This window comes from Bombus huntii, chromosome 12 (assembly GCF_024542735.1).
Source record: "Bombus huntii isolate Logan2020A chromosome 12, iyBomHunt1.1, whole genome shotgun sequence".
NCBI classification, from domain to species: domain Eukaryota; kingdom Metazoa; phylum Arthropoda; class Insecta; order Hymenoptera; family Apidae; genus Bombus; species Bombus huntii.
Genome location: NC_066249.1, coordinates 9,663,741 through 9,691,530, shown reverse-complemented (window position 1 = coordinate 9,691,530; position 27,790 = coordinate 9,663,741). Strand labels below are relative to the sequence as shown.

Here is a 27,790-nt window from a genome sequence, read left to right as displayed (position 1 = left end):
CGAAATTTAAAGGAAAATGTGAAGATCTAGACAAAATGTATAATAATCTTCTCGCTTTGCAAGAGAATGCTTTACTTCGAGCATAAAAATGTAGCAATATATTAATTAGAAATAAATACATAACATACATAGAGCAGGTATTCCGGAATGTGCGAAATCTTTAACAACGGTTATATAAATATGTAAATATTAGCGTTCTTAAAAAAAAAAGAAAAAATAGAAAACAATAATTTTTTGGTACCATTAATAAATCTTGCCTCTAAAAAGATTAATACAACATTTAATGTCGTTTCAAATAAGAATGGAATGTTCATGATGGATTTTCATAACATTTTAGGAACGATGATAACAAAGGCAATGCAATTTCCGATGAAAAAACCAGGAAACGAAATTTCCTCCCTTTGGTCTCATAAATAGTCAATTTGGTGGTATTTGACGTGCCATTGACACGTTTCAATATTCAGCGCCAGATAGGCGATACGGGTTTATCATGTTTTGGATACGCCTCGCGTTTTCCCTCGACAAAAGCCGAAAAAAAGCGTCAGACATACCAGCGTCAAATCATTGTGAATTGTTACGTTTCCTGACCTTTGTTTTCTTGATATTATAAAAAACAATCGATAAAATATCTTTCCATTATGATATTTAAAAAATAGCAGTCGATATAGTTGTTGGAGGAAGTGATTGAAATCTTTGAAACGAAGGGAACTATGGTTTACTCTAGATGAACATCTGCCAGTAAAACATAGCGCAGAAACAAATTTTTTTCTTAGTAATTTTTCGATCAATTTGTTGAATGTTAAATATAAGTAAAGTAAGGCCAGTTTATGAGAGTAATTATGAAAATAACATAAAAGTGTTTAATTAATTTGTAGCGGCATTCGACAGGAACTACGACCAGACGACGGCAGCACAGTGATTAGCGCCTTTGGTTACGAACGTTTGGGACCCGGGCTCTTCAAATCCCGACGCCCGTAGTCCGATTTTTCCTTTCCGCGCGTGCTTTGAAAAATGCAGAAGAAACAAAAGGAACCAATTCAATCCGTGCAAGTCCTCGGCCTACACAGCAGCAAGCACTATCAACTACATCCAATATCCTCAAATTTACAAAGTGTTTAAGTAATTTGAAAAATTTAATTGAAAATTCCGTTTGCATTCAATTTGGTGCAAAAATTTCTAACATATGGAATAAAGAATTCTTGAAAATAAAGACCTATCGTATTATTAATTTCATTAATCTTTTTGATAAGAAGGATTTTTATTTCGAGGAAAACGTGATTGAATCGAAAATAACTTCTAACTTCTACTATTTTTCTCAAAGTGTAATTATTCAATTATCATACAAATGTTTGAGAATTCACAGTTTTCCATTTACAATCTCGCCAAGCTTTTCGAAAGAAGTATTCAAAATGCTACAACGAACGAAACAAATAAATCAATCTACTCAATTATTTTGCTCGTTTAATCTTCTCAATTCCTAACGCTCAAAGGACTTTTTAGCGAACACTTTTGGATAAATCATGCCAATACGATTATACATCAAATATTAATTTTCCTTATTCGTTCGTGACCGCGCTGATTCACGCTCGGCTATACCATAGTTCGTTACACGGTTAGAAAAAATGGACGAGCAGAACTAAAGAAAGTGTAATTAGAGGCATTAATCAAATGTAATTGCAGCAATTAACCGAACCGTTTTAAAGTCTACCGGTCTCTCTATACCACGTGTGGTGAATGCATAATTTTCCTTAATAATTAGAGTAAGGACAAATGGAGGCTAAGTGTAACGCAACACCGGCCAAGATACTCCGTTAACGACAATTAGTCTGTCTATATTTTTACCCGACATGATGGTCGTGTGAAGCCATTCCACCCACCCTCGTTTCTTACACAAAAGCTCGCCAAGAAGTCGCGTGAACTTTATATCTCGGGGCAATTGGCAAAAATTCGTAGCCAGTTAAGAAAAGAAGAGATATATCTAGAAGCGCAAATTTCGACGAATAGCTCTGTCCATCAATACACTTGTTTCTTCTTTTCTGAGTTCGTTAATTCTTAGATTCTTACATTACATCTTTCGTTACATGCGGATTACAGATGAAAAATGTAATAAGTATACTTTTGTTGAATTTTTGATCTTAACGTCGAATGACAGATTAGTTTTTAAATGAGAATACTGGGTGGTCTTCGAAGAAAGTGCTCTAAAAAATGAACGGTCGTGCGATACTCTAAAGATTGAAGAAAGCGATTAAAGCACGTCAGATTCTTAACAAACGAGATAATTGGTGGGTAATATATCTTCTGCGATCATCCGATTATCTTATTTCTAAAAATTTGATGTGCGGTTTAGTAGAACGATTTTAGTGATAAATGAAAATTGATATCTGCAATATTTTCACAATTTACTTTTCAAGTTTGAAATATAAGGACTATATATATATTTTTTTTATTACATAGAGAAATACACGAAACTAGATAATAATTGTAGTACTGATAATCTTGGTATTTTTTTTATCAGTATGAAGTTTTGAAATTTTTCTTTACTTTTATGGAAATAACTGACTCCGTGTAATACTTCAGGGCTGGCTTTAGAGCCATGACTTTATCCATTTAAACAGTCAGATATCCATATCGATAAATCTTGATATTTAATGGGACCATTTTTAGCATTAATTACGCAAGTATGTAGATACCTTTTATGAATATATTACATGTGTTATATTCAGGGTAGTCCACTAAAAATTACCACTGGAATATCTCCAATGTTTTTAGAGATATGGAAAAGTTTATCAACGAAAGTTGTTAGGTATGATGGCGACTATAATATGGCAGTAGTAACGTTTTTGCAGCCAAAGGAGTTTCGGAGATTTTAAGATGACCTCCATTTTAGATGGAATCCTGTATTTTTGTATGCATCACTTGATGCAGCTTGAATACAATGTAATAACAATGTCTAGAAAAATGTAGTAACTAAGAAATAGATCAGGGGAAGAAAAATCATATTTTTCTATCGGACAAAATACTTTATCAATATATTCCCATGCGATCGTAAAGCCAGACGATTTGACACAAACTGCAGTCACGCTTTGCTCTCATCATATGATGTACCTGACTCACAGCCCGTCTTTGTCATTACAGTGACAATGATAGATGCGGAAGCAGTGGCAGGTGGAACTGCTCAGTTACCATGCGACGTGGAACCGCCAGTCCCTGGAGACAAGTTGCATCTAGTTATTTGGTACAAGGAGGAAGCAGACGCGCCGATATACAGGTAAATTCCACTTTTGCATTCCTTATTTTCGCTTCTTGTTGTACGGTTCAAATCACTCCTGCTTCGCTGCTCGCCTTCAGAATAGAAATCGAGGAAAGCAGCGAGACACGCGGTTTCCTCTTCTAACGACGAGTCCTGACAGTTAATCCTCCACGAATAAAATTTCATTCGCTTATCCAGACAGGAATTAAGCGTGACTATTGTTTCTCATCTGCGTTTAAAAATTTAGAGATCAGTAATTGTTATAGATGTTGACGTAGAATGCGCATTATTATGAATATACAATTGGTATATAGTATTCTGTCGTATAATATACTGTATGGTGTAAATGCATAATATGATATATTATGTGAAATGTAGTTGTAAATTGTTTATAACTTGAAAGGTAAATCTTAAATAACATTTCGCAAATTAAAAAATTTTGAGATAGAAGCTTAATGAAAGTAATAATCGTAAATTAATACATTTTTTATGATGTTGTTACAAAATATCATTTGTTTCAGCGGGCTTTTATCATAGAATAATGAGTCCATAATAACTCCAAATAACGAAGTCCGTAATATTTAATTAGGGATCCATAATAAACTTTTTCCAACAACTTCTGCTTACTACACATATACATCTACTTTTATGTTTAATAAAAAATATCGAAACACGCATTATTAATTTATTTCGAAGTAAAATTAAATGGAAACTCGATCTTTAATGCTTAGTAATACTATTAAATGAAACATTTGTATAATAGCATTATTCAGTAGAATACCGGTATATTAAAAATTATTGAAAAAATCTTTACGACAAAAATATTTAATCGACTGAATATTACATGAATCGTCAAGGCAAACAAATATTCCAAGGCAAACAGTTTTCTTAATTAAATTCAACGCGTATCGCTCCATCACCTTCAAACCACAGAACAACACTTTAGTCTTCAAACAAGCCGCTCGCGCTTCGAACCAATTGAGTTGCACTTGCAACAAGCCTTAATTAAAGAAGCAACTCCTCGCGTTTGCTATAGCCTGTCTGAAATCAATCGACTGTTCAAGGCCACTAACCAGGAAACCCCCCACCATAGCACCTAACCACTATCATCGTTCAATTTCAATTTAGTCAAAATTTCACAACGTCTGTAATGTCTGTAACGTTCAATTAAATTGTTAATAACTCTTTCCTATTGATTAACACGAATGGAAATATAAAACGAATGAAATGAAATGAAAATATTTCTTTGATCATCTTTCTAAAAATATAAATTTATATAAACGATCTAGTCCTCCATCTAATGATTCACCAACACAAATATTTTCAAGATTTTCGCAGAATATATAGAGCAATTACATTATTACCGCTGAATGTTCCATTTTCGAGGAAGCAGGCGAGGAGAACTATTTACCATGAGCAAATATTTTGAGAAACCGAGTCAAGTATACCAAAGAAATCGGCTGCCACGTGGAAATCGCGTATCTCACTATTTCGATATCTTGTTATTAACCCCTTAACCTACGATTTACGTTCGAGAATTTTGGACCGAAAACGTAAACAAACTATTATATATTATATTATATATTATACTTGGCCCGATCATCTACTACGGGCTATGCCCGTAATATTTACGTTTGGCCCGATCATCATACTACGGGCTATGCCCGTAAAATCTCGATTATTTGAATCTAAATGTAATCCAACTCAAAGAAATCGAGTGTAACTTGCAAATCGCATATCTCACAATTTCGACGCACTTATTAAAAAAGGACCTTAATTATTTGCAAACTTAAACCTAAGCTAAATCGAAAAAGTCGATAGCCACTTATAAATCGCGTATCTCAAAATTTCGACGCCCTATCATTAAAAGAAAAAAGTTACAAAGAATTTTATAATGATTGTGCAGATCCTTCAGGCTGTTCATGATGATCCGTGCAGTAGAATCGCAAAATTCGCCCCTCTCGAACACCATTCTTTTCGGAAGTTTGTTTCCGCCCGTGAAGGACTTTATACCTCTGAAACGTTCTCAATCTCCTCTATTTATTCGCTGTTTGTATTTTCGCGTCTGGTCTCTTTATTACCATCACCTTGCCTCACGTTCCTTCTTAATGGAGATTTAAATTATGTTTCGTGGGATTTACAGAGACTCCTTTAACATTCTACTTCATATTCTTTCATTTCGTTCTATATCACTAAACTTAATATACGGCTTAGTCGATTGCAGATAATCGAGTGTTCCTCGAACAGAAATACGTGGGTCATTTGAAAAGTTCTGGGACGAGATAGAGACAAAGTACAATAGGAAATTTCTAATTTATCATTTTTTGATAATTTTATGGTAATTCGTAGCCTTTAGTTTATTTTACTCTCTGGCTGATTTTCACTCTCTGATGGCAATAAACTGTAATAGACAACGAAGAATTTAGAATAAACGCTTTAGAAAATAATTATCTCCTTGTCCATAAGATTTCCTGCATTTACGGCATCAGATTAAAGACATAAATAGGTTTTAAATTTTTGTAATTATAATATTCATTTGTACCTATGCTAAATGAGCTGTCTCGTAAGTTACGAATAATGGAATACTCCTAAACATAATTTAAATAAAAGATTTGAAGATTTCAAGCAGACATTCTATTTATCACAACTTAATAAAATTATTCGTCATAATAGAAAAAATAGCTTGAAAACGATATAAGCCATTCCATTCCATTACAAGAATTTCCTAATAATAATCCACGTATTAAAATCGTTATACGTAATTGCACAGGATAATTAAAGTAGAAGACAGATGGGAAAATTTAAAGGATGGGATTTATCCTGTCAAAGCGTTAGCTCCGTTTGAATTTTTAAATCGTTGCATAAATCGGCGGTTGCGTTTAATTAAAGTTTTCTTCCGGCAACACTATTATCGCTTGACCCAAGTCGCAACGTTATAAAATCTCGTCGAGCGACGAAACTTATAAAAAAGAAGAAAAAAAGGAGAGAAAAATGATAAAACGTCGCGTCGTGAATGTTATTCTCGTCGAGAGATAATTAAAATTTGTCAAACCCGTTGATATCAAAATGCGTGGAAAGCAAATTTCGTCGGCGAACATTTTAATGAGAAACCTCTCGCTTCTCCTTCTCCGAATGACATCTATTGTCACGGTAAAAACGACAGAAACAGATATACGTATAAATATTTATTTAAAATATTTCTCTGTGGTACAGATTAAAAATCAATTTACGTATATAAATTGTGTTGAAACAATTAATATCGATGGATTCGTTTCATGATCAAAGCATCACGATTTGTTTTGCTATTTAATGTTGCCCTTATTTAATATTATGAGTTCTTAAATTTCTGGTCTACCATTTCTTTTCTAAAGATTCTGTAAGAAATAAACAAAATTGGAGTTCAGAGCTCCTTAAAAATACTCACGAGCGAAATTCAACAACTCGGTACTTTTATAAGAGTTTTGGTTAAATGTATCTTTCAAATTTTATAGAAATTCCAATTATAAAATGTAAAGATTCTATGATCAAAAAAGAAGAAACTTGATTGTTTGGATTAATCGTAACACAGTCTGTTCGAACAATCAAACTTCGTCTTTGTCTGAGAGATATAAACTAACATCTAAGTTAAATACAATAATATAAAAATCCGATATAAACATCATTAAGCTGTTTAAATACTTGGTCGAACAAAAACCTAGTTCACTTTTTAATTACTTTTTCATTAGAATCTTTTAATAAGGCACTTATGTATGGACCACCTGTGTATGTGAAACTTTTTTCTTATTTTTACTCATAGAATGCGCTAACTTTTTTTTACTCGTCGTGTAAAAACTTACGCTTTACAACCAATGTCGCTTAATTCCTTATTTTCTTTGCTGCTCAAACACGTTGACGTTAAAAAACATCTAAATAGACCAACATTTATAAAATATACCAATCGATAAAATCACATTTCTATTTTAAACTCCCCTGTCGCAAGGTCGCTACCAGGATCGCTAACATTCCAAGAAGAGCAAATGAAACGACGAAAAACGAGATTCGTAAAAAAAGAGAAAAAAAATGAGAGAAACGAAGAAGAAAGAGAAACATTCTCGTCTGAAATCGATACAGTACAGTTCGATGACGCGAATTGCGAGTTGGACTGGATTATTCAACCTGCACCTGGACAGGTGTTCTCGAATCTTTCCCTCTGATATAAAAGGCCATGGGCAGGATGAGGTTGTGGCCGACCGACGCCCCCTGGGGCTGGCTCTCCGAACCGGTCCTGGGAGGACGTTTATACGCCCGTTCCGATCGTTTCACCTTGTCAAGTCTCTCTGATATCGTGTGAACGACTTTCCTTCGTTCCACTTTCGGCCCGAGATTTTCTGCGATCGTTCAAACGATGTCTTGAGTGCAGAGATCGCAGTTTTGAATGTGTTTTAAAACGCACGTGTATGGTACAGAGATGAGAAAATGAATAACCGAACGAAGGAATGCGGATCTGATCGGTGATTTCCGATTGACCGAATACAACCATACAGATAAGTATTGACTTTGAAAGTGTCGCATGCAGTGGCGGATAAAAGAAAGTTAAAAATTAATACACTACGAGTTTTAGTAACCTTTGTAGCAAGGATTGTTGAGCATATTGGTAACAGTCTCTATATATACATGTGTATACAGGGCGTAACAGAACATGTGGTGCTCACTTCAAGACCTGATTCTAGCAAAACAGTGAAAAAATCTCGTATACGCATATGCTTTATCTGTCTTCGTTTATGAGATATAACGAGTCTATTGCGTATGCAACACCTATTGAAAATATTGAAATACTAATATTCAGAATAGAAAAAGCTTTTCAAGAAATTCGGGAAATGCCTGGAACTATTCAGAGTGTGACCAGATCCGTGACAAGACGTCTATAGGCTAGCCTTGAAGCTAAGCAGTAATTTTGAACATTCTCTGTAAAAATGAATATATCACGGCAAAATAGAAAATCTGTTACATTTTATAAACGAAAACAGATAGAATATATGTTTATATGACATTTTTTCATCGGTTTTTAGATGTACAATCAACTCCTAAAGTGTATCCCACATGTTCTGTTATACCCTGTATAGTAAATATAGGGTGGGGCGATAATCGTATTATAATCAAGCAGAGGGCGATTCTACGTGAAAAAATAAGAAAAAGGTTTGGTATAACATTGTTTTATTTAAGGCTTCGTTTTCAAGAAAATCAACTTTGAAGATTTGACAATTTGGCTAATTCCGGACTGGACAAAGGTAAATAATCGATAGAGTTTTAAATTGCATTTGAAAATAAGTAAAAAATATAGAATAACATTTTTTCATAAAATGTTTCATTTTCGGCAGAAGTAAATTTGGAAATTCATCATGCGCGTGTACAAGACCAGTTTTTAATTTAACATGTTTAAACCTTATTTTCTTGAAAACGAGACTTTAAACGGAAAATTTTATTTTACATTCTTTTTACTTATTTTCATATATATTATAACCTGCCGTGAAACTCCCAATCAATATTTAGCCTCGTTAAAGTATACTTGGCAAATATATATATTTTTAACTTATTTTTTCACATATATCGAAGTACATCCAAATTCGTACATGTCCCATCCTATATAATACATATCAATTCTGATACGTATTATTTAATATTAGTAATGTACACATGATAGGAATAAATTAATAGAATTATAATAAAATAATTAAGAAAATAGAAGCAGTGGAAAGCATACAATTTAAGTTAACATGAGAGATCGACCAAATACTTATGATCGATATTATATTGATTGCAGATTGGTAGTTTCAGTGTTAGTAAATTTTAACTGAAACGTACGATGATAATTGTTATTCACACTCTTTTATCGAACATTTCGCATACAAAATCACCAAACCTCGAATGTTCGCCACTTCGAATTGGAAACTCTACTTTTAAACGAGAGGGTTTTTTAATCACCAACGATCGGCAAATGTTTGTGTCGGTGCTTTCATTGGCGACCCTCGATGATATTTTCGTGCGTTTTAAACGGCTTCGAATCGGATCGATTTTGTTGTAATAACGTGACAGGGTAAATAAGGGATGGACAGGGAAAAAACAGGACGTTCATTTCAGAGCGGAACGAACGTTTGTTTGAAGTACTACGCTTGAATGGAAAGAAAATAAAATTCGTGATGTTGCCGATAGTGGATTTGATCTTGAATGATCTGTCGAACTTGTAGAGATTTACATGTATATACAAGTTAATGTTTTCTCGATGGATCACCCAGGTTGAAGGATTTCAAATTATTAATATGTAAATAATGATTGTAGTATTGGACGTTTTATGTTGCTTTTATTTATTTATTTATTCTAAAGTGATCACATTAACAATGAAGTTACCAGTGATCATCAAAAGTAAATAATTAGTAATTAAGTATTTACAAGATTAGATGATACTCAACTATTTAGAATATTGAGTAGATTTATATAATACGTTCAAAAAATACCGACGCATTATGAATGCTTTTAGAATTATCACGTCAGACTTCAAGTCATGTTGCTTTATATTGCTTTATGTTGTTTCATGTTACTTCATGTTGCTTCATGTTGCTCTTGCTGTGTATCATGTTTGTTTCTTTCTTGCTCATGTTGTGTATCTGAATGATTATCAAAGATTTTTAAAAAGTCTTATTACTTTAAAGCTTTTATTCTTTTATTAAAAAATGTCAATATGTGCATTTCTATATTCTTCACATTATTTGATGATTACTCGTGAATGAAATTTTCCAAATATTGAAACAATTAGCCTTCTAATATTATATAACCCCATTAATAACTTATACAACGCTAATATAGTTCCACGTTCTTACAATAATTACACAATGCTATTCTATTACTACGTGAACAATCTTATAATTTTGTAATTTATCAACATTATGGTTCTGTCATTCTATGAATATAATTCTGTAATATTAATCTCCATATTTCAGTAGTAAAAATTTCACTATTCTTTCTATCCTGATTTCCCAACATTCCACATCCTCCTACTAACGTGTTTCGGCATTGCCATCTTTTACCTCTTAATTTCACTATTTTACAATAGTACGATTCTACAACTCTCCCTTATTCCACATAGTTTTACACCTCTCACTAGCATCGTACCATACCGCTACATTCTATATTCAATACTGTCGCAAAATTCTTCGCTCTCGCACGTCGCCATAGTATATTTACGCAATATCCGAATTCAATTCACGCTTCCGTAATTCTACCATTTCATTTCCATGCCATTCCATATCTTTTCATCGCTTGGAAAGAATATGACGACCCATTAAATTCAATTTATCGCGTGAAACGAAACGAAACATCCTAGGCTACGTCCTCCGTATCTGTACATTGTCCCGCGCGCGGTTGAATCATATTGTCCCATACATATTGTACAACGCGCGTACATCACGCATATCCGCTCGCTGGTTTATTGTTACTAATAAATCTACTCATTTGACAAGCCTTCTGTACCAAGTCCTCGACTCTACACTCACGAAATTGTCTCATCCTCGCACCCCTCTTATGCGTAGCGCGCCAAACGGACGTCCGTTTTGTATCGTTCTCCAAAAATCCCAATTTTCATAGCGCTACGATAACATATTAGAGATTCCGATTGCTGCTCTATGACTTTTCGCAGGGAGGACTTGTTTATGTGAGTCTATGGGGGCTGGCAAGCCCACGTTCCCGAAGCCAGGGAGGACCGTCGGGACAAGCGTCCCGCTTACGTGAGTCCTCTATGTACACCGCAGGGAAGATCGCCGGGAGTGTTGTTATTAAATATAGGTTTGGGGTTGATATTTAATTGATTCATACAGATTCAATTTACCTTTCTATATTTCACCTCCTCGTACAATACGTCTGAACACACTGGATACACTTAGATAATTAACACGTGGTCGACTCCTAAGACAAAAGAGCGTCGTTAGAAGTCGTACCAACTTAGCTTGTAGGAACTAGCGATCATACCAACTTAACGTTTCTCAACAGTCCCAACGTTTCTACAAGCCCCATAGCTTTGGTAAAGTATTGAGTTTTAACTCTATTTAAACCATTGGTGAGAATGTCGGCAACATTCTCAGACCTAGATATATAGGTATAATCTACTATTTCCTTTGACACACACTTCTTAACATAGAAATAACACACTTGGACGTGCTTAGAACACTCAGCAACTACTTCATCTTTTGACCATGAAATAGCTCCGATGTTAACGCAGAAAATTTTACATGGGCGAGGGCAATATGACAATTGACCCAACTCCCTTAACAGTAAGGATATCCACACAGTCTCCCTTGCTGCCTCTTGCATCGCTACAAATTCTGCTTCGTATGTCGATTGAGATATAATTGGTTGTTTCTTTGACAACCAAGATGTTGCACCACCAGCGAGTATGAAGACATACCCACTCCTAGATTTCCTATCTATTGAACAGCCCGCAAAGTCTGAATCACAAAACACCTTCAAGGGTTGTCCTGTCCTTTGGTACACTAGTTTCAAGTCTTTGGTCTTTAACAGGTACTTGAAAATCCGCTTCACTGCTCTCCAATCAGATACAGTCGGATTTGCGTATCTTTGGCTTAACTTTCCTATTGCACACGCGATATCAGGACGGCTTACAGTGGCGACATACGTTATAAGCCCCACAGCCTGCTCATAGCCCACAGCTTAGCATCGAAAGGTTCGTTACATTCAATGTCAAAACCGGCTTCACACTCCTTAGCTGGCGGTGTTGACACTCCAGCCTCATGAGCAATGTCAAACAGATCCAGCATTTGACTTATCTGTACGGATTGATCAAATACAACAGTGGTACCGTTTGGCTTGCTCGAGTGGATGGATAGAAATTCAGTATCAGTACCCAGCATCCTCACATTTAATTTCTCCTTAATCCTAGTTTTAAACACATCAATCATAACCTTCGTTCCAAATGCAAGGATGTCAACTACATACACAGCTACAATCAGATCTTTGGATGCATTCACATACACCCACGGATCACTCATACATGGGTTCAGACTCATACCTTTCAAAATACTGTTAATGTATCTAAACCACATTCTCCCGACTTGCTTCAGTCCATACAGGCTCTTTTTAAGTTTGCACACATATTGAGTTCTGTCTTTTCCTGGAACTTTAAAAAATTCAGGTTGCTCCATGTATATATTCTCATTCAAAGGACTACTGAGTTGTGCACACTCCACATCAATATGTTCATAACTCCACTCATTCTCAGCACACAGAGCAAGCAAAATTCTTAGTGTGTTGCGCTTTACAATTGGACTAAATGTTTCTGAATAGTCTACTCCAGGCTTTTGCCAGAATCCCCGAGTTACGAGTCTAGCCTTATATCAATCAGGGTCCCTTTTTATGACAAGTACCCACTTACAGTCAATCACATTTTGTTCAAAGGTCTTTGCACTATGTTCCACACTTCTTTATTTGTTAAATTGTCTAATTCCTTCGTTATTGCATCGGTTCACTTTTGAGCATCTGGCTCTTTCAGGGCATCGTACACATTCACAGACACACATAAACCTTGAGTCTTGCAAACTGTCGCAACGTGAGCACAACTGTTACACGTCTTTAGCTTATGCAATCTTGGTGATCTCCTAGGCACAGTCGGTACACTCACAACCTCCTCCTGATTATTCTCTGATTAAGTCGTTCCTGAAATAATCACTTTCCCCTTCATCGTTTTCACCATCACTTTGAGTTTCTACATCAATTGGATCGACTTCCCTTTCAAGTTCGAAATCTTCCCATATCCATTCAGAGAGTTTCCTTTTGATGTTCCTCGTGTCCACTTTAATGTTTTTGTAGGGAAACACATTTTCCTCGAACCTGACATGACAAGAGATTATTACCTTCTTGGTCTTCGGTAGGTAGATCCTATATCCCTTGATCTGTCGGTCGTAACCTACAAATATCCCTTCGTCTGCCCTGTTATCAAATTTTCCTCCGCCTTGGCTTCTCAGGTACCAGACCGTGCATCCGAATACCCTTAGCCTGCTGATCTCCCCTTGGATGTCGCATCCCTCACTTTTCCATAATTCCAATGGAATTTTATCTCTGATAGCGGTGGATGGGCACAGGTTTCTAATGTGACACGCAGTGTTCACAGCTTCTCCCCACAGGTAGTCAGGGAGCCCCGACTGAATGAGCAAACACCTGGACATCTCAACCAGGGTTCTATTTGCTCGTTCTGAAACTCCATTTTGCTCAGGGTTCCTTGGGACGGTCTTTCTGTGCAGAATGCCTCTCTCCCTTAGATAGCTCTCAAAATTTGCTCCTGTGTCACCTCCGTTGTCGGTTTGGAGGGCACTTATTTTGGACTGATGTAGAGCCTCCACTTCCATCTGGTATTCCTTGAGGCACTTAAATACTTCGCTCTTCCTGCTGATGATCCTAACGTGCATGAAACGAGAGAAATCATCGATGAAAGTTACAAAATAATTACCTCCACCTAATGACCTGCACTGAGCTCTGCCACTAACATCTCTGTGAACAATTTCCAAAGGGCGTTGACACATATGATGAGCTGTCCTCGGGAATGGGACCTTTGTCATTTTTCCCTTCACACAGACTTCACATCTTTCATCGTGTTGCTTGGAGTCCTCCTTCACGCTCCTTACAGGAATCTTCCTCATTGCATTACCATGCAGGTGACCCCATCTCTCGTATCACGATGCGGTACTCTTGTATGCCTTTGCCTCAACATCTTCAATGTCTTCGTCATTTTGGCCAGGCTGATCGTTTTCCACGGAGACATTTGCTACGCGCCCTTCAAAGGGTATTGTCTCTAAGTAGTATACATCATCTCCTACCTTTGAGTTGAATACGACGTCTCCATCATCGTGTGTCCCAACGACCTCATCCCTTGTACACACTGTAATGACACCCTTTTTTGCCAACTGTCTAATCGAGATTAGATTTAGATGTAACTCAGGCACCCACAGAGCGTTCGACAAAGATAGGGTCCAACCACCACAGGACTCAGCCATTTTCACGACGATCTTTCCCTTTCCCTTAACTTCCAGATTCCTTGCCAATCCTGATTTGCCGGGTTGCAGGCGCGAAGTTCACAAAGCGATGCCTGTCCGGAGTCATATGATTTGAAGCACCTGAGTCAAGGTAGCTAATCCTCCCCCTATCCATGTGGCTGATGGACGATAAAGCCAATGTCGATATAAGTCTCTTGGACCTCGAGTTGTCTTCTGATCCCTTCTCCTTCTTGTTATCTTCCTGTCTCTTCTTCTCCCTTTGGCTTTTCTCCTCTTTATCTCCTTTCTCCTCTTGACACTGGTACGAAATGTGGCCCCATTTTCCACATTTGTAGCACTTCCAGTTATGTGGGTCTCTGTTCTTTGGTCTCGCGCCATCTTTGTTCTGTTGTGGCTTGGGCTTCCATTGTCTCCTGGTCGCCATTGCGCTGCCTTTCTCGGACGAGTCCGCAGCCGCATCGATCCTTCTTTCTTCGAGTAGAAGGTCGACTTCATGGCCTTCGTGGTCAAATTCTTATCAATTCTTGTTGCCCTGAGGTACGTCGAGTAATTTGGATCCACCACGAGGCCGGCCAAAAGGAAACATACCATAACGTGGTCCTCGATTTTTATACTGGCATTGGATAACTTATCACACAGGTCTTGGATCCTTCCGCAGTATGCGGAGATATGCATGCTAGGGGTCTTCTCGATCGTGCCACTGGAACTGTCCCGCATGCATAAAACAATGTCCATCGACGCAAATCTCCCATGGACATCTTCCACTGCTTTCCAGCACTCCCTTGCCGTTTGTTATCCATTTTTATACAGTTTGGTCTCAACCTTTCTGCTGCCGTTAATCCTGACTCTACTGCATCCCAGCAGCCCAGGAAAACCAACGAGGCTACCATCATCGTCTTCCAATATTCATAATTGCCCTTATTCATGATCGGATTCATATCCTTGTCCACATCACCCATTTTCTCCTGGTCGACCATGGCGTGGTCTCTTCTCGGATAATTTCAGAAAAACACAAAAACTCAACAAATAAATGTCTTTACTGTCGCAGTTTACTGCCCTGGGCCCATAACCTGTTATTAAATATAGGTTTGGGGTTGATATTTAATTGATTCACACAGATTCAATTTATCTTTCAAAACGTACAAAATCGTACAAACGTCTGAACACACCGGATACTCTTAGATAATTAACACGTGGTCGACTCCTAAGACAAAAGAGCGTCGTTAAAAGTCGTACCAGCTTGTAGGAAATAGCGAGCATACCAACTTAACGTTTCTCAACAAGTATAAGGCGTTTAAGCACGGTTACACTATCTCTACGTGGCCTTGGATAGTAGCGCACCCACGACCCTGAAGCGAAAGATGGAACCGTTGGGATAAGTTCTCGGGTACTCTGTACCTTGAGGCCCTCGCTTACGTGAGTCTCATCTGGAACTGTCGAGCACGGATAACAGGTCGCCGGCCGGCAGTGACGTGGCCGTACATCCACACGATAGTCCCACCAATGACTAAGGTTGGTACCACGAGGGTCGAGTAAAAGCCCGGAGGGAGTAGTGACCCCTCAGCTCGGCCAATTATGGGTTTGGACTCGTGGTGGCAGTGGTTTATGGCCAAGATGCTGGCAAGAGGGCCGATTTAAGGGGTACTTGGATCACCCGAATGGTTTTCAGCGGGTGAGCAGCGTCCCACCTGCTCCGGAACCGTCCTGGAGAGACGGTAAGGCTTAGAAAACGCTCCGTTCGATCTGAGACGAGTGACAGCTCCTGCCAGGCTTAACTAATCCAGGTAGCAAGGTACTGGGTGCCTTGTGCGCTGGTTGGGCGTAATCCCAACCCCTATGGCCCTAGGGGTGCCCGGGTACTGTATAGCGATAGATTTGCGCTCAGGAAAGCACCCGTTACCAAAGATGACAATACTTGCTGTTCTATGACTCTACATGATTTACAGATGGAATATATATGACATTGAGTTTCAAACGTACATAGTTAAGCAATTACCGTAGAAATCTTTTTATCTTCATATTGTGCATTGCACAAGGTGCTCCAGAAATCGTGACAAAACCGGAAAACAGGTGAATCATCGTGTAAAAATAAATCGGAAAAGTATAACAAAATTTTTTTGTACGAGGCTTCGTTTTAGATGAAATTGCGTATGGAAATTTATTAACCGTATTGAACAGGACTCGTTGCTACTCTATATGTAAAAAATGTAAATGAAAATAAGTCGAAAATGTGGAATAATATTTTTCACAAGACGCTTTGTTTGCGCGAAAGATAAATTTAAAAATTTATGTCTGGGTGTACTAAGTCACTTTTTAACTGAACATATTCGAACTCTAGTTTCTTAAAAATGAACTCTGAAAAGGAAAAATTTAATTTCGCATTTTTCGCTTATTCTCGCATGTAGAATAAATTCCAATTCGACTTCTTTCCCCTAGACCGGAATTAGCCATGTTCAAGTTCAACACTTCATGAATTTTCATATTCATTTTTTTCTAAAACAAAGCCTGGAACAGAAAGGTTTTATTCTATATTTTCCTTTTACTTTCGTGCGAGAAATCAGAACCTTTCCGGCTCTACCACGATTTCTGGAACATCCTGTATAAAACATTTGAAAACTAGAAATTATTAAATTAAATTTAATTTTGAAATCCGATTGTCGTAATTATGTTAGACAAATTTGAAACTAGTCCGAAAAGGTACATAGAAATTACAAGATATTTGTTACAAAAATATACGTATTTAACGTAAAATTAGTATACGACATGAATATAGTGGCATAATAGAATAACAGAATAGAACCATAGAATAGAAAAATTCTTGAACTCCGTGGAAAAATAAAAAAGTCTTTAAAATAATCACGCAAAATAAAGCTACAAAATGCAGAACATGCAAAATTTTTCTATAAGAAAATAGAGCATTGTGGAGCTATGAGACTATAAAATTCTAAATCTCTGACAGCAGAGGACAAAAGCAGAATGAAAGTATAGAACAATAGAACTGTGGGATTATAAGGTTACACAACTACAAAACAGAAATATTGTAAAATTTTTAAATACTAGGGGAGATAATAAAATAACGTTAAAAATAACCGAGCAATTCTACCTAAAAAAAAATTGTTTTACAAAGTCACAGAAGTCAAAAACCAATAAACGCAACAGATATAAGTTTCCAACATAGTATAGAGACATTTAAAACAATCCAGAGATTTTGTTCCAAGAAAAGGCAAAATTGCGGACATAATCGCAGACATAACAAAATTAAGAAAACATAAAATCTAATAAACCTACAAATACGAATTTCCGAATGAAAGAATTCTATTCTCCAAAATAAACTATAATAAACCTATTATTCAAAACCTGCTGAAGATTCTATGAGGGAGCTCCATCAAATCTAAAGCTACGTATTGAATCTTTTGATACGTGTTATCTCTCTCTCTCTCTCTTTCTCTCTCTCTCTCTCTCTCTCGTGCATCTCTTCTCCCGATTTTTATTCTCGAAAGTTGCTATCACGATTCGATCGCAATTTATGCATAGAAACTAGAAGAAGCAGAAATCCCATCTTTCTTGCTATCGTTACAGAGGATCGCGTGCTCATCTTTTGCTTTACGTACTATTTCTGCCGTGTCTACCGCATAGTCGTTTCCCTTATACCGGTAGAACTTCAGGATCGTGCTTCTTCTTTCCTCTTCCATGGTGAAACCCTCCTCCAAGCGTTTAAAATGTATGAACATGTTCCAGGTTAAAATTGAAATTATATATAAGATATTTCGTTGAACTGCTTCGATGCTTGTGACGTTATCAAGAAGAAATGGGTACTCGTGTTAAAACTACTCGAAGCTCATGTACGAAAAGCACCACAGCTCTTACGGGGGAACGTTTTATGAACTTTTCTTTCGTCCCCCTTTATAGTGTCTGAAAGCGTATACAGATTGTTCGTATTATTACGTCCCAGAGGCTTTTTGTAGGTGATGAATTTATAACGACATAGAAGAGCTTCATTATTTTTAGTGTTTACAAATTTTTATTATTTTGTTATTTACAATGGTGTTTCTTTACGCATAATTTAATATCGTTTGAAATAGATTTGTTAAAATGGTTTAATAAGAACCTTTGAATTAGTTATACAGTTTTATCATTTTCGCTATATATATAATTTTATTATTTACGAAGTTTTATTATTTCTACTATTTATAAAATATCGCTATTTTTATTACTTACAAAATTGTGTTACTTCCTACGTGTATATAGGTTTTTTTAATTTGTCATAGTTTTTATGTAATGACAAGACCATGAATGTTTTTAAATTCATAATTATAATTCTTTCTTAGCGAAACATTCTCGTTCTCCATGTTTGTAACAAATCTACCAATTGCGAAAAAAATGTTGGGAACTAATAGTTAAACACTGTAGATTACATTCGACATGCATATATTTTTGTTTTCAATCTTTTTGATATTTTAAATATCTTTCATTTTTTGTTATGATCTTTTCTTTTTCTCCAAAATCTCTTGCGTTTTTGCTTTTGATATTTTCACTGGGAAACGAACTAAATTATTATTTACGCAATTAGTACAACGTTATACTCGTAGTCGGCGAAGGTCAAAGTGGAGTATGTAATTCACTTTTACTAATTGTTAATTTCGCGTTTGAGAGAAACTTCTCGTGGAGGAACGAGATAATCAAACTTAACAGATTAAACTTCACATTCAAAACATCAAACAAGGCCAATTTAAAATTGAATCTCGTGTGACTTGCATATAGAGTAATATATTCTATGTCTGCTATATTCTCTTAATAATAATTGAATTATCCTGGATTCTACAGATTATATAACAATTCAGATTTCTGGATCTTTAATTAATGAATAAACGAGACATGATGAAATAAATAAAAAAAAGAAAAAAGAATCTAGACATGATTCTTACCCTCTAATTTTGGTTTATGACGTCTTTTCGATCTTAGAGCTACGATTTCGCCTAGTTGCATGAAACACTATAAATATTTATGAGGCCGTAACTTTCGTATTCATTAATACGAGTACTGTCAGCTAGGAGTTAAAGGAAGCTCCCTAACACAATTATTTAGACTGTACTGCAGACGATTTTTTCTTCTGCTTAATGTATTTAATTATAATATCGACACTTCATTATCATAACGATATTAATATGAGATCGAGTGAGGTTGAGTTTAGTCTATTTTTTTCCGATATAGATAATATATCATGGGAAATCAAGAAATTTCAATATTTATTAAGTGGAGTGAGAAATGAGTGACACCGCCATTTAACAATTGAGGATTCATATTTTCTACCATTAATAATGTTCTTCGTTGTACCATTATTTTTAATCTAACGATTAGAATAATATATATAATCATATAGTGATATATATATTATCATATATATATATATATATATATATATATATATATATATATATATATATATATATATGTCGAGTCAAGTACCGAGTCTGGGCCCGAGTCGTCCTCGTCGCGGGGGCTTGGGACAGGTAAGGATTCCTCACTGAAGCTATCCATGTTTTCTTTTACACTGAAGTTATTTTTATTGACACACGAAATTGTTACAGAGTTGACACAAACTCACAGTGACCACACACTCTCGACGCTAGTGACAATGGTCTTAGATTCGATAACGAGTCCACGGACAACGGGACGGTAGTCGTACGCACTCGCAAAAGTCTAAGTCGGATTCTATGTTGATATTCACTGACCGTAAGGCGTTAATCTCCTTTTCGGTGAGGTCGCAAGAGAGAATGACTTTCCGTCCCGGTGATACCCCAGAGGAAAACTATGACGGGGTGTGTCTAAGGACACGAGATCATCGGATTCGTCGGGGATATCACACGTTCGGAAAGTAAGGGAAATTGACGTTGCTGCTAATTGGCCAATCTCCATATCGGTAGTTAGAAAAGGATGCTAGCCGCCCTTGAGGGAGGGTTGCTAGTGGGAGACGTCGTTCGTGGAAAAATAGGTCTCTCCTGTCTTCCTGTAACTGGGACAAAGACTGTGTATCTGTTGAGGGATTCTAGGTAACTAGATATTAGTGTTTATAACGGTCCTCGGGCTAGCCGATCACGTACTGCGGAGAGGCGTTGACATCTGATAAACATCCTGCCCGGAGAATAGGATCTGCGTGTGGCGAGCTACGGGACAGAAACCGTTGGAATGTTTACTGCCACGTGCCGCTACAAATCTTTCTTTTAAGGAGAGCTATAGGGTTACTCAATGCCTTTGTTAGATGGAGAGTTCGTCCCGTTGACCGCGGCCACGTTCGGCGACTAATTGTCGCCTTGAGCCCAAGCTCATTGTCACAAGTCTCAAACGAATACAATTGGATAGAGTGACAGCAAATCGTTTAATTACAACTGTAGATTTTAATTACAATGTTTCTATGGATTTACCAGAGGTTTCGGAGGGAAGGCATCGGCGTCCTCTTATCTCCGACATATATGTCGGGTTTACATTAGAATTAGGGTTAGGGTTACACGTTGTCGTTATGCAATAGAGAAGACATGGACTAGTGCAAATACGATTATTATAGAACCGGACAAGTAACCGTGGTAGTTAGGTACTCGAGAAACTAATGACAATGATCCTAGGTTCAATAACGAATCCGCGGTCGACGGGATGATAGATGAACGCACTCACAAAATCTAAGTCGGATGCGTAATATTCACTGGTCGTAAAGGGTTACTCCTTTCATCAGTGAGATCGCGAGCGAGAATGCCTTTTCCGTCCCGATGATGCCACACAGGAAAACTATAACGGGGTGTGTCTAAGGATACGAGATCATCGGATTCGTCGAGAAAAGCCTTCGTTCAGAAAGTGTTGCTGCTAATTGGTCAATCTCCATATCGGTGGTTAGAAAAAGATGCTAGCCACCTTCGAGGGAAAGTTGCTAGTGGGAGACGCCGCTCGTTGAAAAATAGGTCTCCCCTATTTTCCCGTAGTTGGGACAAAGACTGTTTGTCTGTTTGAAGGACTTTAGTTGACTAAATCTTAAGATTTATAGCGGGCCCTCGAGCTAGCCGAACATGTACTGCGGAGACGCATCGACATCTGGCAATCATCTTACTCGAAGAATAGGGTCTGCGTGTGGCGAGCCACGGGACAGAAACCGTTGGAATGTTTTCTGTCGCGTGTCGCCACGAATATTTCTTTTAAGGAGAGCTATAGAATTACTCCATACCTTTGTTAGACAAAGCGTTCATCCCGTGACCGCGGCTACGTTCGGCGACTGACTGTCGCCTCGAGCCCAAGCTCATTACCACAACTCTCGAACAATTACAATCGGATTGAATAACTACAATTGTTCAATTACAGACTCCGGTGTTCTTTCATCTCCGACATATATATATATAAATATATATATATATATATATATATATATATATATATATATATATATATATATATATATATATATATATTCGATTGAAAAATGAAGTCACGCCTGATTTTACTTCCTACTACTATTCCTTATTTTCTAACGTAAAAGTTTCATCAAAAGATACTGTTAGGGAAGTTTTTTACACTGTACATGAGAGTGTGTGTGTAAGGGTTAGAGGGCGTCAAGGTCTTAGTGGAGACAAAAGACTGTTGCCAGATGTTAGAAGAATCTAGGATAGTCGGTTGGCGACCAGCGTGCGTGCAAGACGTTCTTCAGAGAGTAATATAGATGTATAACTGTTGCGTGGGAAATATAGTCAATAATTTGTATTCCCAAATCCTCGAATTTCCTTAACAGATACTATTTTCAAATGATTGATAAAGTGAAACGAAAATAATTTGAAAAAATAAAAATCCCTTATCTAAGATCATTTTTTAAAAAGGTTTATAAAGAAAGAATCGTTTTAAAATAGAAAAAGAAATGATATTCGACTGATGAATAAATGAAGCTTCACACGTTAAAATCTCAGTCTATAAAATCATACTATCTTTTACTATAAAATATACACACAAAAATATACAAAAGAAAAATATAAATGTTCAGGAGAAATATACAGAAAAAAATATGCAAGAAATATACAGAGGGAAATATATACACACACAGAAGTGAATATACACAAATATACAAACATTTTTTCCATACAGATCGCTTCCACTAACGCGCAAAGATATTGAATTCGCCTCTCGCGCATAGCTTTCAACTCCTTAACAGAAAACCGAACAGCAGCATACCAAAATTCAGGCGCATAAAATTGTTTTCCTTTTTCATCTTCCCGTATAGGAATTATTCTCAATTGCCTGGAGAATTTCTGTCCAATTACACAATATCCCCGGTTGACAGTCGACCATTAAACATTAAAGAAACGACAGTAACCAAATGCACGCGCCGAGCACAGGGACGAGAATCCTTTTTGGGATGGTGTACGCGCCATTTCCAACTGTACAAAGTGGTCGTTTGGCAGGTGGGACGTAATTAACCGTGAACTTTAACGCGTAACACCGGAATAATTGGTTTGCACGGCGAAATCGCCGCGAGATCGAACCGGACACCAGCTGGATTTAATAAAAATCCAGCTTTGGTTAGTCGGTTAATTTCAACCCCCTCCCGTGCGCCTTGGTAATTCCGTTGACTTCGTTTCGTAACGGGAAAACTTCGTTACCTGGTTTAATTCGATAGAACTAATAACGTCCGGTGTTGATACCAAAATCAAGTTTAATCCGCGAGTTCCGCTTCTTTTTTTACTCTTTTAGCGGCCGGTCCTATATGTGACGCGGAATATTTCCGAATGGAAATTTTTATCAGAGCGTTAACTCGTTCAGTACGAACCATTTGAAATTGGAAATGTTTCCTCCGATGCAGAAATCGATGTTTATTTCGTAGGTCCTGTGTATAAGGTTTTATATGTGCTCCTTTTCTTTTTTAGAAACGAAATCTGTTGTTTGAATTAAATTTTACAAATTTCATTGAATTTTAATAATTAACAGCGATTGAATATTATATTGTACTTATTGTATATTGAAATTTCATATTATATTTCTAATTTCTTCTACAAGAAACATTTTATTCTGAAGAATAAAAGAAGAGGAGACAATACGAATAAACACAGTACTGTTACAGTGGCCTACTATTAGTACACATATACCCATATTGTAGTATCGTGGACAAAAAGGCTTAAGAGATATCGAGTAAACTATAAATAATGTCGCGAGAGCTGAGGCGCCGTCGGGCCCGTCAATGTGTCGTCCTTCAATTGAATAATGTAATATCATAAATATATATTGATGATTTATTTACAATAAATGGATTGTACAGATGTTGATTAAACAGAAGCACGATGGTTGTTTAACGTGAACCAATCACAATAACGTATTATAGTCTAGACAACTCAATAGTTAATTTGCAACTCTCGTCACAACGGATCCAACGCTCTCTCTCTCTCTCTCTCTCTCTCTCTCTCTCTCTCTCACGTGGACCACACTCGCACGATCCACACCGCTAGTGTCACGTAAAATTGATACTTGGATTGTACGAGAAAAGAAAGTTGAGTCGTAACCCAATTAACTATCCTTTATTGAACTTTATTATAATTTTAGCACTTACAATAATAGAATAACACTAAACCGGAGAAAGGGGGTTGTACAAGAACAGCGACTAGAACAAGAACTGCCCGACCTGGGTGAAGCCTCGGTTTATATACGTTTTGGCTTAAGGATGTTGAGGGCTCTCGGTGTAGGTTATGATGTGGAAAAGTGTCCACAGGTCGGGGGTCGATATCCTATCTCTGATGTGGACTAAGGTGCATCACAGCCTTGGTGTAGGATATGATGATAAGGTGGTGATATGTCCAAAGGAGTCCAAAGCGCGGGGGTTAATGTCTTATCTGTGATGTAGGTTGAGATGTGATTGATGCCACACTAGCAACACTATCCCGACAACGCAACTCGCACTCTCTGACTTCTCGATTCACACTTTCTGGCTTCTCCACCGACACTGCTTGTTCTAGCATCCTTTTGTCTTTCCTTAGGCCCACCACGCACGTGTTCCGCAAACACTCGTGGCCAGGGTCACGTAGACCTTTTCTACGCATCGCGCGAGCGGTGGCAAGCTCCCTGTGGCGCAACGTCTCGTGCCACCAGCGTCCCCCGACCAGGACCAACGTGTCGTCCGCGTAACATACCATACATGTGAGGTGGAATAGTGTTAGTAGTTTGTTAGTGATAGTGCTATTGCTGGCTGTAGAGCCCGAGATAGGTTCTGCTGCTGGTATAGATGTAGCTGCTGGGGTACTGCTGCTTTTCTTCTCATTCTTGTATCGCGGAAGAAAAATCGGGCTACGGTCGCCGGGATTTAAACCGGGGGTTCCGAACGTTCGTAACCTAAGGCGCTAACCACTGCGCTGCCGTCGTCCGACACTAATTGGTGTCGCGTGCCGCTACACATGTGTCGAGGAGCATAGGACCGCGAGGCACCGCGTCGTAGCCGATGGTCCCAAAACCCAACCCCGCGGAACCCGCGCTCGATGGACTGCAACCCCTCTACATTTTTGCCGGTGTACCCGACCTACCTGTCGGTCAGGTAGGTCCGTATGATACGAATAATGTAGGGAGGCACCTCGAAGAATTCAAGGACTTCTATTATCCCGTCCCAGGATATGGTATTGAACGCATTGACTATGTCTAAAGAGACTGCCAGCGCTACCCCACCCCAGGAAATCATAGCCCGCGACATCTCCCGTACCCGGTTCACCACATCCACTGTCGAACGACCCCGCCGAAAGCTGTACTAGCTTTCGTGCCAACCGGACACTCGCCCTGACATGGTTCCGGTGTCTGATTCGGCGCTTGATGCCATGACCAGGTCCATGACTGAACCCTCTGATCTGTCCATCCTATCTGCAATCCTCTTGGAGTTTTTGGAGACATACTCGTGTGGCGGCGCTGTCGGCGCGTGTCCTAATATGACCTCCTTACTGCCTCGTCGACAGGGCTGAATTTTCTTTACTTTCCTGTCCCATCCAGTCCGTTACTTATCAATTTTCTTGCGCACTTTTGCACACACAAACTGGCACAACACTCTGGTCCATTTCTTTTGTCGTTTTTCCTTATTTTTTCTATAATTTCGATTGCAGAGTACGGAGTGACGTGAATGCGTCCTCTCTGCATGCCGCCATCTTTGGAACCCCCTCAATATATGTCAGCTAGAGGCTCTTTATTTTCCTTCGCCTGGAACGTCGCCGGATATAAAAATTCGTCAGCCGAAAACCACGCTCATGCCTCGCGCGCTAGTAAAATAAGCTCGCGAGATGCCGGCCTCTCCAGCGAAACGCAGCCTCTTCACGAGAAAAATAAAGTCGAGTTCTCCGCGTAGTTTTAATAAAACTACAGATTGTAAAGTTTCCGCACGGTGATGCGATGGCCGTAGTAATTCCTGGATAAGTGGTCGCATTTTTTCCTCGGTAAAGCCTCGCGAAGTCATATAATCGGTTTTATTACTTGTTTTTTTATGAATTGGAGGGTCTAGCGGCGAGTTATGCTCGGGCTTCGCACGGTTAATTGGTGACTGATGGGATCGTTAAATTTTGAGTGCTCGATGATTTATGCAGTAATGGAAGCTTGGATTTTTATATTTCGGAACATGTAAAATTCTCGATGTCAGAATGTTGTAAATTGTCGTAGCGATTTATTTATACGATATTATATTATATTGAAATGACCGTTATGTAGTATATTCCTTGACATATAAAAAGTTTTCATGCTATTCGTTAAAAGAAGAACTATATTTTTATTAAGATCTTAATGCAGATGAACCTGTGTTAAAAAAAGAGTGTAGATAACCGTTCTAGAAACTCAAATAACTGTCAAAAAATACTTACTCGGTAGCTTAACTAACTTTCGCATATCTCATTGGTTAATTTCCATCATCTTCCAAAGCAACACACACACACACACTCACACCTATAACACTGACCAAACAGAAGCTCTCTTTAAGCTTGAACCCTCCTCGAAAGTGCAATATGTTTCAACAAATCGTTTCACGTAGCTCAAGCATTTTCCGCACGACCAACTTATGAAATCTTATAATGAAGATGAATGTTATTATTAAATTTATTACTAAATTTATTCACTATTAAATATATTTGTAACATCATTTATATTTTCGGCAGAGTAAACTTCTCACCATCTCCTAGATCAAAGAAAAATGCCGGAAAACAAAAATCTCAGATTTGTATAATACGCTCTCAAACTTCCCTCTTATTATGTACTGCCAGTTCGAAAGGATCAACCAGGTCGTCACAATTGTCTTAAGTAAAATCACCTGTTCCATCGACTGAAATTTTATTGAAAGCTGAACAGCGCACACATGTGTGCATACGGCATCGGTTGTCGACGAGCCGTTAAGGAAAGAAAGAAATATGCGAACGACGTTACAAAAGATACGTTCCCGAGCCGGCTCGTAAACATTTGGAAAAAGATCTCGCGATAACTGCCGCGGTTGTGATAAACGGCGTTACATAATAACGCTGACAGAATGTGGCTCGCGCTGATTGCAAAACAAAACGGAATGCTCACGGGAAATGTAGCATACGCACACCGCCAGATAAGAAAAACGTTGTGGTTAATTATATGAGAGAAGTTTCAGGCTGGTTGCAATTCCCAGGGACGTGTCGTTGATGATGCAACTAGAATTTAGGGCCCAGGGAATTCAACGCGTTGTAACGTGTCTGTAACGTGTTGAAACCATGAATACTTCTTGCTGTTTGGATCTGTAAACATTTGCCAACCTAATGTTCAACATCGCTTAAAATGAAACCATTAACAAAATTTTGTGGTAAAAAAGGAGATGCTTTTTTTTACTTTTTCGTATTTCGGTGTAGGTTATACACATATATATCGAACGAAGTAACAATAAATCTCTGTTGACATGGAACGCTTCTTTATAATAACTCTTTTACAATAAGCAGTAAATTTCTTTTAATGTAACACTTTGCTCTACTTTACTCTATTGTTTTTATCGTCTCGCAAATAAAGTTGTCCAGAGATTTTATTGCAGGAAAAGACACAAATATTATGAAATTAAGGAATCATGAAACCTAATAAACCAACAAATACAAATTTCCGAATGAATAAAAAATTCTATTCTCTAAAAAGAACTATAATAAATTATTATATAATATATATTCGAGGTTCACTTAAGATCCGATAAGGAAGCTCTATTAAATCTAAAAGCATATATTGAATCTTTTGATACGTATTTTCGTTTCTCTCTCTCTCTCTCTCTTTCTCATGCATTTCTTCCCCGAATCCCTACCAAGTTTTTTTTATTTTTGATATTTTAATGTAGACTATGCACGTATTTGAGAGGAAGTAATAGTAAGCCTTTATCGAGATATTTTAATAAATCTTTACACTCAAATTACTCGAAGTATTCCGTCTTTCTACTAATTCAAACATATAAGATCAATTATATCATATAATAATATATATATTTCAATTCACATATAATATATATATATATATTATATGTGATATGTGTATA

At 37.5% G+C, this 27,790-nt stretch overlaps 1 protein-coding gene across 7 annotated transcripts in view; it reads left to right on the top strand.

Moving 5' to 3' along the window:
* LOC126872192 (hemicentin-2-like) overlaps positions 1-27,790 on the top strand; it is a 548,719-nt gene that overhangs the window by 412,985 nt on the left and 107,944 nt on the right. For all 7 annotated transcript variants that reach the window (XM_050631835.1, XM_050631841.1, XM_050631836.1 and 4 more), the window contains one exon: positions 3,136-3,268. In XM_050631835.1, the coding sequence (XP_050487792.1) occupies positions 3,136-3,268 (133 nt within the window). The remainder of the gene's footprint in view (positions 1-3,135; positions 3,269-27,790) is intronic.